Source organism: Ovis canadensis, chromosome 2, assembly GCF_042477335.2.
Source record: "Ovis canadensis isolate MfBH-ARS-UI-01 breed Bighorn chromosome 2, ARS-UI_OviCan_v2, whole genome shotgun sequence".
NCBI lineage: Eukaryota > Metazoa > Chordata > Mammalia > Artiodactyla > Bovidae > Ovis > Ovis canadensis.
In genome coordinates this window covers 76,708,060-76,721,157 of record NC_091246.1, presented here as the reverse complement: position 1 = coordinate 76,721,157, position 13,098 = coordinate 76,708,060, and the positions used below count along the sequence as shown (strand labels likewise).

The 13,098-nt window shown below is 36.7% G+C and overlaps 1 protein-coding gene across 15 annotated transcripts in view; it reads left to right on the top strand.

Annotated features, from left to right (window-relative positions):
* PTPRD (protein tyrosine phosphatase receptor type D) overlaps positions 1 to 9,491 on the top strand; it is a 443,130-nt gene extending 433,639 nt beyond the window's left edge. For all 15 annotated transcript variants that reach the window (XM_069576561.1, XM_069576552.1, XM_069576559.1 and 12 more), the window contains 3 exons: positions 2,815 to 2,969; positions 5,709 to 5,844; positions 7,723 to 9,491. In XM_069576561.1, the coding sequence (XP_069432662.1) occupies positions 2,815 to 2,969; positions 5,709 to 5,844; positions 7,723 to 7,791 (360 nt within the window). In that variant the 3' untranslated portion in view covers positions 7,792 to 9,491. The remainder of the gene's footprint in view (positions 1 to 2,814; positions 2,970 to 5,708; positions 5,845 to 7,722) is intronic.
* The last annotated feature ends 3,607 nt before the right edge of the window (positions 9,492 to 13,098 follow it).

Here is a 13,098-nt window from a genome sequence, read left to right as displayed (position 1 = left end):
TTGTTTTGCTAAGCCCTTTAGGTCATGTGGGCTTGGAGGTTAATTTGGTATGATTTTAAAACTGCAGAGCAAATGACATTCTTTAGAAGAATCTGACAAGCTTTGCACATTCTAATTTGATTCCTGGCATGGTTTATTCCTCCGTGTGCTAATATGTCTGTCCATGAGAGCTGTGCACCCACGACCCTTCTTGGCTAATTTTCATCCTGCATTTCTGATCTAGATTGCTGAGTCCAAAGTTCAGCCCTGATGTAAGATGTTCTGTGCATAAACTTTAAAATCCTTGCCTTTGGCCACTTTTAAACCATGATTACAAACATGTCTTAGAAGAGATTGGGTCAGTGCAAAGCCCTGCTTTGTTTTTGGAACTGTCACAGTGGGTGGGTTGAATAAAACTGTAGGGTAGAACTATTTACTTGATCCATTGTTTTTTCTGGAAAGCAGCTTTCTCAACCAAGACTCATGCTTAGAGATTGTCCACTAATCCATCCCCAAAGCCTGGCCCTGGCTGTTGACCTAAAGTGAAGGAGAAATTGGTTAGCAGGCTGCTTGGCTCAGGTGACAGACCTGTTAATCCTAGAAAGTCTGAAGTCTTAACTACTCTGAAGGTGACTATACTCAAGACAGTAGTTAAGCCCCTAGGTCTCGTTTTGAGTCCTACTCTGTGTTTTGTTTTTTTTTTAAAAGAACACACTTTCCAAATTTGAAGCTAGATATCTGAGTGAAAATCTTGAGTGCATTCCAAGCAAACACACCAACCATTTCTGACGAAAGTATAGCAGCAGCCGGGCACCACAAACAGCAGAGACAACTTCTTCATTGCCCCTCGATTGCCCAAGTTAGATCTGACCGTGATAAGTGAAAGAAACCTTGGAGGAACTTGTTCACATGTTTCCTTTTGAAGCCTCCTTGTGACTGTATGATTTTTTTTAGCTACCGTAGCATGTGCTATTTGTGCTCCTAATGTGTTTCTAATCTCAACTTTCCAGTTTAAAAAGCACGTTGGCACTTGAGAATACAGTCTCGTTAAACAGGTAGCCTTTAAATGCAGTCAGGTGGTCTCTCTTCCAAATCATAAAGGTTTGTACACATGACTTCTTGCTGCTAAAAGCAACCGTGGTCAGAAATGAAATCACCAGGACAGTCAGAGAAGACAAATCTGTATCACCTAGCCACTGGCTTCCCTTCCTGTGCTTTTCAAACCCTTTTCAGAAACCGAGGGAAGTAAATCATGCTTCTGTAGCAACAATCCATAAGTTAGTTATGGGGCCAAGCAGTTATTTTTATACTCCTCAGTATTCTCACAAAGTTGATGTGATCTACGTGTTTTATCTCAATTCCCAAATGATGCCAGTCAGGAATATACCCTGTTCCTATGGAAACCACCAGACTTGGTGATGTGTCCAGCTCGAGTTGGGCCATGCTTTCTTCTCCATACAACTCAATGAGAAAGATTGGGTCTCTGTTTACTTACTCAGAGGGCTTCTCAGGTGGTGCTAGTGGTAAAGAACCCACCTGCCAATGCAGGAAACATAAGAGAAATAGGTTCAGTCCCTTGGTCAGGAAGATCCTCTGGAGGAGGAAATGGCAACTCACTCCTGCATTCTTGCCTGGAAAATTTCATGGACAGAGGAGCCTGGCGGGGTATGGTCCATGGGGTTGCAAAAAGGCAGACATAACTAAAAATGACTTAGCATAGATGCTACTTACTCAGAATCTTGGGAACATGAATATCTGTATCAAAAAGGACTTGATTGAGGAGAAAGTTATTAAAGAAGTGGAAAGAAGAACCACATTGAAGCCTTAACTAGGAGCAGGGCCTCCTCAAATGGGATCCACCAATCAGAAATTGGAATTTGGATTATCTCTGTCTCTGTAATTCAGGGAAGAAAGTTGATGGTGATAGTTGCTATTCCTGCTTCAATAAACAGAGAGTCCCTTCTGCTTTTGTTATCCTTCCAAACACTATAAAATTCCAGAATGAATCCAAAGTCTTTTAGTATTTTCTTTTGAAGCCATTTATACTTCAGAGTACTTCTACCTAATCACTTGAAAGAAAGATTGCGTCTGCATCTGGCTTTTGGTTTGTCTGTGTTAAAGCCACGCATGGACACCTCAGCTTCTGTGGTCAGCCAGAAAGAGTCCTTTTTCAGAACACAGCATTTAGTCATTAATAATCCCTCCTATCTCCTTGAGGGACGCCTCACTTCCTGCTTAACGGCATAGTCACCTGGTACGCGCTGTGTATACTGCCTTGGCTAGCAATAGTATACCTCTGAGACGTGGGGCATCCAGGTTAACAGCCTCTACCCAGTTTGTGTCAGATCCTTTCAGTGTCACTATTTGTCATCTGACAATGCTGCAAATAAGCTAGCACAGCAGATGTGACGGTGTCATGACAATAGCAGAATCTCTGGTCTGGACGACTTGCCTGGATGTTCCTGTCAGCATAAGAGGTTACTGGATTCTGAAAATTTTGAAATGGAATGTCTTTGTTCCACTTTGGCTTTGAAGACAATCTCTGGGGCTCAGAAGCATTTCCTAATATGAGAATGAGGCGGCTCTTTTTGAGAATTCTGGTTTTTAACTGGACATTTTGTGAGAGTAAATCAATTTGCAATTTAAATAGATGTGAAATGTAGACAGTGTTAATAGCAGGTAAGATAGGAACGTGACTGATTTTCTAGTTAAACATGTTTCTAACTTTTTCTTCCCTGTTTTGGAAAAAATCATGCCTGCTTTTATGGCCTGTGCACTGTCTGAATCCTCCTGGCGTCCTCCTCTGTGGTTGGGTGTGTGGCTTTCATTCTGAAGGACGGGCAGTCCCGAACCGTGAGGCAGTTCCAGTTCACCGACTGGCCAGAGCAGGGAGTGCCAAAGTCTGGAGAAGGATTTATTGACTTCATTGGCCAAGTCCATAAAACAAAAGAGCAGTTTGGCCAAGATGGACCCATTTCAGTCCATTGCAGGTGAGTTAAGAATCAGGAATGATGAGTTTCCATTTGTGCTTAATGCAGTGATAACTTTGAAAATATGCACTGTTGTCTGTTCATTATTGGTACCAGTTTTCTGAGAGTCTGCATAATCCAGATTTTATTTTTCTCAGAAATATATTGTAAACCCTCAAGCAAGGACTCATTTATTTCTTTCCACAAAGTGAAAATAATCAAGGAAGATTTCTATCTTCAAATTTTACCTCTTGTAGCAAAGAACCAAACTATGTTTATCTTTGCCTGTTTTACTGTATCAGGAATTATTGGTATATCCCTAAGTGATAATTTGTTCAGTTTATCATTCCTTAGCTTTTTTGCTTTCATAGCATTACCCTGATAACTATCTTTCTGTATCTTTCTCCTGTGTTTCTCTTCTTGAGAAAACCATAAATAGTTATTAAGCCTTAATGACAATACTAATTTCTTGTCAGTCAATAAGTGATTAGAATGGTACCTCAGTTAACATTGCAATGTGCTTGAAAATTGTTGCTATATCAGAAAATGAAGCACCTTCAAGTTAATTATTTTCAATAGTTTCCACAGCATTTTATAATTCAAATCATTGAAGTTAATAGAAATAGCAAGTAAATGGTTCAGAAAGGACACTTGCAATAAATGTAGTGCTTTTGGAAGTTACTATGCAAAAACCTTCTAGCAAAAGGAATTAACTCATTTTTTTTTTAAAGTCTTAGTTTGTAATTCTTTAGAGTCAAAATCCTGAAAGACTTTATTAAAAAATTTATTTGCTTTCCCCCTGCCCCAAATCCAAAACTACATTTCTTAGTGATAAGGGTGATAGTGTGTCAAAACAGGGGAACTATTACACATGGGCTTCAAAATACCTGAGCTTCAGTCCCACTTCTGTCATCATGAGCTCTGTGACAAAAGGGAAACTTCTCTAAACCTCAGTTTTCTAACTGATCTCTGTGACCCTTTCTAGCACATTATTTCCCAGGCATGGCATATTATGTGAGAAGCAGACCTTATTTCTACGTATTTGCTATGTGTTGAGTTTACCCAGAATCCTGTGCTCTAGACAACCAAACAGCATGTAGGAAATGATGCGTGGACTCAATATTCAGACTAAGTGGATGGTATACACTGGACTTGAATTACCTGGATACTCCCCTTAATTTTCCACATAATTTACCAAAATCCTAATTCACATTCTCTAATATAAACTGTAAAGAAAAGACTATATTTAATGCATTTGTCTTTACCTTCAGGCATTCCCATAAGTATAAATCAGCATGCATATGCGTATCACTTTTCATTGCTTTTGTCACAAAATTATTTGGATAAAGAGTATATACAAAGACTCCTTTAGTAAAATACCATGACAGTTATTGACATATCTTAAAGACCTCTAGATATTTCCTTTTATCTGACAATATTTATAAAATACCACTTATTTTATTTATAGCTTATTAATAACATGACAAAGTCAATAAATTCAGAAGTTATAAGGCTAGTGTCTGTTATTTTCTTGAAAGCACCTCGTGGAAAGTCCGAAGCCCTGTATTTTTGTAACATTTGAGCAATAAAATCAAGGTAAAATAGATCCTGGAGTACTTGAATCACTCAATGAAAAAATCATAAATCACAGCCTCTTGGGATTAAGAGAGACTTTCAAGGTTGAAAGCAACCCTGAAGGTCATCTACTCCGTTTTGACAGAGAGCCTTGTCTGCCCCTAGATATCCTTAGCCACTGTGTAAAACCTGCCTGTGGATTTACATTTCTGTTAGGACTCTTTAGAAAAAACACAGTTTATAAAAGGACACACTATTTATATATCAATTACATCCCCAAGTAAATGAATCCATCCAGTTTCTACAGCCTGTACCTAAGCGTTATACATGCTGTTTAATTAGGATCCAAAAATGTAGGGATTTTTCAGATTATTCACTCTTCTTCTCATTACCTAAACCTCCAGATGCTTTCCTACTTCTTAAGAGCACAAAAGCTATGAATTCATTTTCTTCTCTTGCTACAATTACAATTCTGGAATTATCTTAAAACAATAAAGAAAACAGAAACCCCAAACCTTGCTAACATGGTGGAAAGAATCCTGATATTTAGCTACTGAACATCTAAAAATAGTAGATTAAGTGTATGTATATAGCTCAGTGGTTCTTAACGAACATTTTTTTTATTTTTAAGTTTAGAGACCCATTTGATAATATGCTAAAACTATAAGTTTCAAAAACAGAAAATATATATATACCTTTACATAATCCATACATAAAAAAATTCATAAACCCTTATGAAGACTAAATGAAGTCTTATGAAGATCCTGTGTCAGAAAATCCTGCTATAGAATCTCTTTTTGTCTCACCTTATCTGAATTATTTCATAGCTTAAAAATATTAAGCAGGCAAGGCCCAAATTTCAGGATCTGATAAAGAGTGTAAATATATATCTTATTCACTCTTCCTTTAATCAATTTACTTTATATTTTTATGTTTCCTGGGTCTTTCCACAATGATATATAATCCCTGTTTGAAAAAATCACTCTATATTCATTGTCACTGTTATCATGGCACACTGTCCTAAGAGTTAATCATTTTGTGAACCCAACAGCACATTTTCTGAAACACTGCTGTAGAAGAAGCTGATGTAATATGGAAGCTGGTGGACATATGTCCACCTCCAGGAAAATGTAGCCATGACTGTGCGTGTCTCATCTAGTAATATTGCCTTTGTTATTATGACAGTGCGGGCGTTGGAAGAACTGGAGTCTTCATAACACTAAGCATTGTTTTGGAAAGAATGAGATATGAAGGAGTAGTAGATATCTTCCAGACTGTCAAAATGTTAAGAACACAACGACCAGCCATGGTGCAGACAGAGGTGAGAAAAATCTCCAGGAGTATGTCACATCTCAAGAGCCAGATAATAGACTTTGCCAAGTTCTCCTAGAGTCCAGAGACTTTCAACACCAGAGGCAAAATACAGGGAAATACTGTGGGGAAAACATCCAATTGTTTAATATTTTTGAACCTTATTCCCCCTCTTTGTAAATGGGAGTGGTAGTGTCAACATCTTAGAGCTGGTTTGGAAGTTATCTAAGATAATATATCAGGTTGAAACATGTCAAATTGTCAGTATTTGGTCATTCGGGGCCTATAAAAATGGCAATTTCATATAATTAATTATATACATATTAAGGTGATATACATTGCACATAATTAATAGATGTAAAAAGTGCAAGGGTAGATAATATACCTGGTAGATAACAGACCCTTGGCCCATTTTACTTCTCCATTCCCCTTCTGTTTGCCTAGGTGGTATCAACTGTTCCATATTTCATTTCTTGATAATGATATTTTTAAATATTTGCCCTAATGAAATTAGCCTGCTATTTTCTACTCCAATAATTGATATGAAAATTCTCATATTTCTCAGAATAATAGGAGTTCATGATTTAGTCAGTCTGGCCTATTGACTTCATTTTAAGGATAATTTAAGTGATAGATAGTGTTTCTGTTTCTCAAAAGGCCACCAAATTATACAATTTATATGTATTCCTAAATTCATCACCCAGAGTATATTCCAGGCTTTGATTTGAAAATAGTGCAAGCATTTGGCTTGCAATATCCAAAACATTATGTCAGCCTGACAAACTTAATAGGTATTGAGTGTGACAGAGGGAAATTGGACTTTTAAAAAGTCTTAACACTTAGCCAAGCAACTTACTGTGACAAGATAGGAAAGCAAACTCCATTTATTTTGCATTACCATTTTTATTGTAGAAAAATGCACATTTAAGCAAAATAGAAACTATCTGCTTTCAGCCCCATTGGCTACTGAAAATAAGTTTCTTTTATGGGAAAATCCTACTTTTTCCTCATCCCTTCTCATCTGTAAATTATAATTTTTCCATCTTATAATGCCCCCACTTACTCCAATTTGACAGTGTTCTTCCCTGTCTATAAAAGGACATGTTTCATGCTGTTTTAGTTTAGTGTAGGTCTTTCTAGAACAGACAACTAGCAATCACACTGAATTAGGCCAAATGGCAGAAGTATTTTTTGACATGGGCAGTCAGTCTTATGATGCCATTTTCAAGGGATGAAAAGCTTAACGGTTCAACACCCTGTGTATTCAGTTTCATATGCCTGATGTTCAGCACAAAGATACCTTCTGGCTGCCTCCCTCACTTACATAAGCACATCAGAAACAAAGTGAGTAATTCTGATTACAGGCAATAAGGATTACTGTCTGATAAGATTTTTTTTTTAATTTAGATGTTTCTGGCAATAGCCCAGAAAATAAATGAACCCATATTTTCCTCTGGACAATGTGTATCTGCATCAGCCTCTCTTAAATATGCAAACTGAGAATTACTTATCACAAATAATTAGATAATTATAAACGACAGCTGTGGCATATAAGGAGTTCACATGTTCAGTTGGTAGTACTGTCTAGTACTACTGGGAGAACAGTTCACATATGTCTGGAAGATAATCTTCACACGAGCTTTCACTACTTTGGGATTAGGAGACGATTTTAGTCAAATTGATTGGTAGAGTTAATAAATACCTATGTGGTTAATGGTTCTTTGCTCAAAAGAAAACAGTCGGTCATTGGATTGAACTGATTGATGAAAGTAGTGGTTTTGCCCTCCCCTAGCTGTAGCTGAGTCTTCCAGCATCATTTCCGTTTTTCTGTCACAATGGACTCATGGCCTCTTTCCTTTCCCCCCGGCCCGTGGTTTGTCTCCTGCAGGATCAGTATCAGTTCTGCTATCGAGCCGCACTAGAGTACCTGGGCAGCTTCGATCACTATGCAACGTAGAAACCCCTGACCCACTTTGGATTTTTACTACAGGCCCTTCAATATCCATGGAGTCTCTTCTGAGCCATACAGGGCACTTGAGAAGTCCTTCTTAACTTCTAGCTAACAACCACTTAGTGGGACTATCATACACAAAACAAATTTAAAAAAAAACAAAAAACACACAAAACAACGAACTCTTCTGGGTGGACCAAGAATTCACTGTTTAATAATCTAACCTGAAAAATAATAAAGAGAATCCTGACTGAGGAGGCATCTGAAGGATTTTATTTACAGATACCTCAAGGATTCAAAATAAAGGGAAGAAGAAATCACAGCAAAGAACCGCCATCTTGTTCAGGATTGTGTGACGGGTGTGAGGAGAAATGGCCTGAGTGCAGCAGCTCAGGGCAAGATCTTTGCTGGCTTCTCATGACAAAATGGACTTGCTTCGACATCGCCCCTTCCCACCATACTACTCATAATAACATTGTAGGGGGTAAGGGGGTGGGGAATGTTTAAAAAGAAAGTCTTTGATTTAGTTTTTTAGTATTGTAAAGATACTGCTGACCTGTGCTTCATTTTTAACTGTGTAAACTTTTTTTTAACAAAATGTATCATTCGATAAAGTGAAATTTTAAAAAGTTACATAACTGTTCATTTTTTATTTCCAAATTGTAGGTTTTTTTAAGCTGTAGAACTGTTATCTGTAATATCTTGCTGTAGAAATACTGAATAATTTGAAGATTTGCACATTTTTGTGCAATATTCTTAATCTACAGTATTGGTCTCGTCTGATATTATTTTTACATTTCTGTTTGGTTTTTGTTGCTGAGAAAGTACCCATTCTCTTCAAATAATCAAAGAGACCTTTGTTTTGTTTTGTTTTTTTGGAATCAACAGGGAGGCGCAAAGTATAAAGTTGCTGCTAACATATATACATATATATCCATATTTTATAGGGGTGTCTATGTATATATACAGTGTGTCCACACAAAAAGATAGATATAGCTATCATTCAGTTCTTCCATGATTTAGTTTTTAATTTTTTAAGGTAGAAAAGCTATGGTAACATCTTTTTCAATTTGTTAGTTTATGACATACTGATATTTCTTAATATCACACAATTTTAATTTTTAAGGGAAATGATGAATGCACATCAGTGATTGTCAGACCTCACCCCCTTAATTTCCCTCCCAATCTCCCCAAACCCCTCACTCACCCACCTAATCATAATGACAAATACTATTTTGTTAGCCAGGCTTCCAACAAAGTTCAATATTTCTAACACTCTAGTGCAATAAAACATTATTAGATATCTAAGAGGTGTGCATGTGGGAAAGGTCAGTGCATATCCCTTTAGGAGGGGAGAATGTTATAATATATCAGCTATCAAGATGTTTAAAAAACAGTGTATTCAATCGTATATTGTCTATAGTATGTGCTATGAAATTTGCATTTATGATATGTAACAGGGGCAAAGCCAAACTCATGTTACTCTGTTCAGTCAGAAACTTTTTCTTTTTTTTTGTGGCGTACAGCATTCCTGGGAAGCGCTGTACTTTGTTTTCTTCTGGTTTTAGTTTTGCATTTAGAGTGCCTTATAATTGATGCCTATTTTAATAGCTTTTCTTTTTAGCTTTTGGTTCATATTTTCATTCCTTGTTCATATGTGTTTCTCTTCCAATTAAAGTATTATCTGTTTACCACATGTACAAAAACTCTTTGAATAATATGCATTCCTAGTTTTAACCAAGTCGGGGATGTTAGTGATTGTACCAGCCCAAAGCACTTGGATAAGCAGGGCCCTTCTTCCTTTCATAACCGTCAACATCAGGAAAAGCTACTTGTTTTATTTGTAATCCCTTCCAAATCTGCTCTGAAACATTCAGTAACTACACCAAATTTATTAACAAACACCATTGTCAACTTTGAACATATTTAGTATTCCATTCAGATTTTTCTAAAATAAGAATTAAAAACATATATATATATATATTTACACATATCCCCCCAAATTTTTCAACACAATTTCTATAGGAAGCCATGAATGATGGCATGAGTTTGCCATATCTTACATGATTTTAAAGAACATTCAAAATATTCAAGGAACTCTTAGAGTTTTGGTATAATATTTCGATTTAATATTAGCTTCATTGATGTTCTGCATAGAAGGATTTTTGTTTTCTACATTTCCCATCGCTGGCAGAATGAAATCCAAGAGACCAAACACTTGCAAGCATCATATTTGAGCACTTTTTTAAAAAAGAGGAAAAAAAGCTGAGAAAAAAAAAGAAAAAAAGAAAAAAAAAAGAAAAAAAAAAAAACTAAAAAAAAAGTATCTAGAAGGCTACCTCAGAATGAGACTCTGTAACCTACATCAGAACCAGAGAAGAATGTGCACTATGTGGGTCTGTTGTTTTCTTTTAGTTTGTATCTATGGAGAATGATCCAAGTGCCAGATTACTCAGTGCTATAATTTTCATTCAGTGAAACCAAGGGGGTCAGAGAGACATTGCATCATGCAGACGTGCCGTGTTGGACATGTAGACTCTGATGGTGTAGTGCACACCAGACCATTGGCCAATGAGCAGTATCTCTCCCTGAAACTGAAACTGCTCATGTGGCAAAGGGAAAGGGGAGAATAATCACAGGAAGAAAATATATGGGATGCATCCCACAGACGAGCGAGGAGGAGACTATTCCAGATATCTTGCTGTTCAGGAGCTGTTCCGAGAACTAACTCCCTTACTGTCATTGATGTGCATTCCACTGTGCTTTTCTGTACAACCATTCTACTTTATGTTCCCAGGTAAACATCTTTATCTACCATTACCATAAACTTTCAAGTTTTCAGTTATTTTCATCATCATAACCAGTACGGTGCTATTATTTACCTATGTATGTGTAGTTATGTATAATTTTGTAATTAGTTACAATGGTAAAAAAATCAAAATATATAAAAAGTGATTTGTACAGAACTTTATTTTAGCTCTTTTTTAAAAATGATTTGCATGGTTAGACAACGGCAAGGACAGCCAGGGGAGGGAAGGGCCTCTAGGGAACTTTGCACTTTCTATACCTTTGTACTATGCACTGCCCTATTGATTCTACACCCAATAATGTTATTACTTGAACCCATCTGTAAGAAACTGCTTCAGAAATTCATTTGTGTGTATGTAAATAACCCGGCATAGAAACAGGAAAGGAAAAATTCTGTGCTAATATACAGGGTTTTTTTCTTTCCTGTTTTTTTTTTCCTTTTTTGTTTTGCTTTGTTTTAGGCCCTTCTTTTTATTTTTAATAATCTTTTCTTTTTCCTGTTTTGGGTTTTAGTTTCCTTTGGGTTTATGGGTGCCCTGATACTCCAGCAGAGATCAGAAGGCTACAGATCCATCCTATCCATCCGTTATGTGGCTTTGCCATCCAAGCTTGGAGTGTCTTTACAAAGATAATAACAGTTGTGTTCTTTGCTCTCGTTTTGGATGCATAGACTGAAAAATTTAAAAAAAATAACTTGTAAAATGGCTTGTTAAAAAAATACAATTACCTCTAATTAGTAGTACGCGTAAATGTTTTACAGAATGAAAGGCGTGCTTTTTATTTTCTTACTTCGTTACATTGGTGGCGAAAGAAGTCTGTATGAAAATCAGTTCTTTGCTGACACAAGTTCCATTTGTTACAAATGAATTCTAATAAAAATGTCAGTGTTATGCAGCCCTGGCTTTTGCTTCTGTCCACTCAAGCACTTTGGTTTTGAAATGGCTATATATGTTCCCTCTTCTCCTTTGGTTATGTAGTTAGTTCCTTGATGCTAATAGTAATTCTTCTTACCAAGAGGCTGCTATCTACAGGTGCCTGCACTGAGGTGAACACCTTTCACTGGTAAGAAAACTGATGCTTAAAGAAACAGTTTGCTCAAGTTTACAAGCAAAGAAAGAGATCTTGGTATCTCTCAAAGTATAAATGATGGGCAATCTTTAATTCTGATGAAGATAACTACTATATACATATAGATGCATTATATATATCCATGTATACACATAATGTATATACATATTATCTTGAAACAACTGGCATCTCTCAGGCACATAAAAAAAATGTTTGGGAACATGGCTGAGAAAATACTTGGCTTAGATTGTTTATGCAGTTATGGGTCAGACCTATTGTAAGCATTGGGAAGGCAATGCCTCCCAGTCAACAAATGAGATACTACATAGAGACTGCAATCTAGGGAGAGAGGCTGGCATTAAATGATAAATTTACACTCTGACAAGTATTATAAGAGAAAGTAGAGATTCATGAAGTTAGCACTTTCTATTGTGAAGGACGGAAACCCTGACTTGGCTTAAAAGAAAAGGAAAGTATTTTTTGGCTTATGTATTTAAAGATTAGGAATGGACTTACATTGCAAGAGTAGGAACATATACTCTTCGGAAACAATTGGCTCAGGTGCTATCTTTAGCAGTTGGCATCTCTCTCCTCCAATCTGGTTTCTACTTTCAAGTGTCAGTTCTAAGCAATCTATGTGGTCCCTGGAATCTTTGGGATTTTAACATGAAAAATCAGGCAAGTGGAAGAGTTTACTTCCCAACAGTACAAATGGAAACCCTTGAACAGAATGGATGCCTGTTGGCCTTCACTGATGTGACCTGGGGAAAGTGAACATCTCAGGATCACAACTAAAGATAGGAAAAGATAATGCGCTCATTGAGTTGCCAAGTCAAAAAGGATGTAAGGTCTATCGTGAATAGACCTAGAGACTGTCATACAGAGTAGAGTAAGTCAGAAAGAGCAAAACAAATATAAGATTGTTCATATGTAGAATCTTCCATATTATGTGGAATCAAGAAAAATAGTACAGATGAACTGATCTGAAAAGCGGAAATAGAGACAGAGATGTAAAGAAAAACTTACGGATACCAAGCGGGAACAGGGATGGGGTGGGATGATTGAGAGACTGGGACTGACATATATACGCTACTTTGTTAAAATAGATAACTAATGAGAACCTGCCATATAGCACAGGGAACTCTACTCAATTCTCTGTGGTGACCTAAATTGGAAGGAAGTCTAAAAAAGGGGAATATATGTATACATATAACTGATTCACTTCGCTGTACAACAGAAACACAACATTGTAAAGCAACAGTTATTAAAAAAAAAAAAAGAATGTAAGGTAGCTGTCACCTTGGCAAATAGCAGTCAATGTGGTGGGACCAACACATAACTGCAAATAAACCTAATGAATTAAAGTAAGGCAAAGTACAGGTATGCTGGGTAATGTTACAATTACTTGTTGCCATGGAAATGATGAGGGAATGAAAC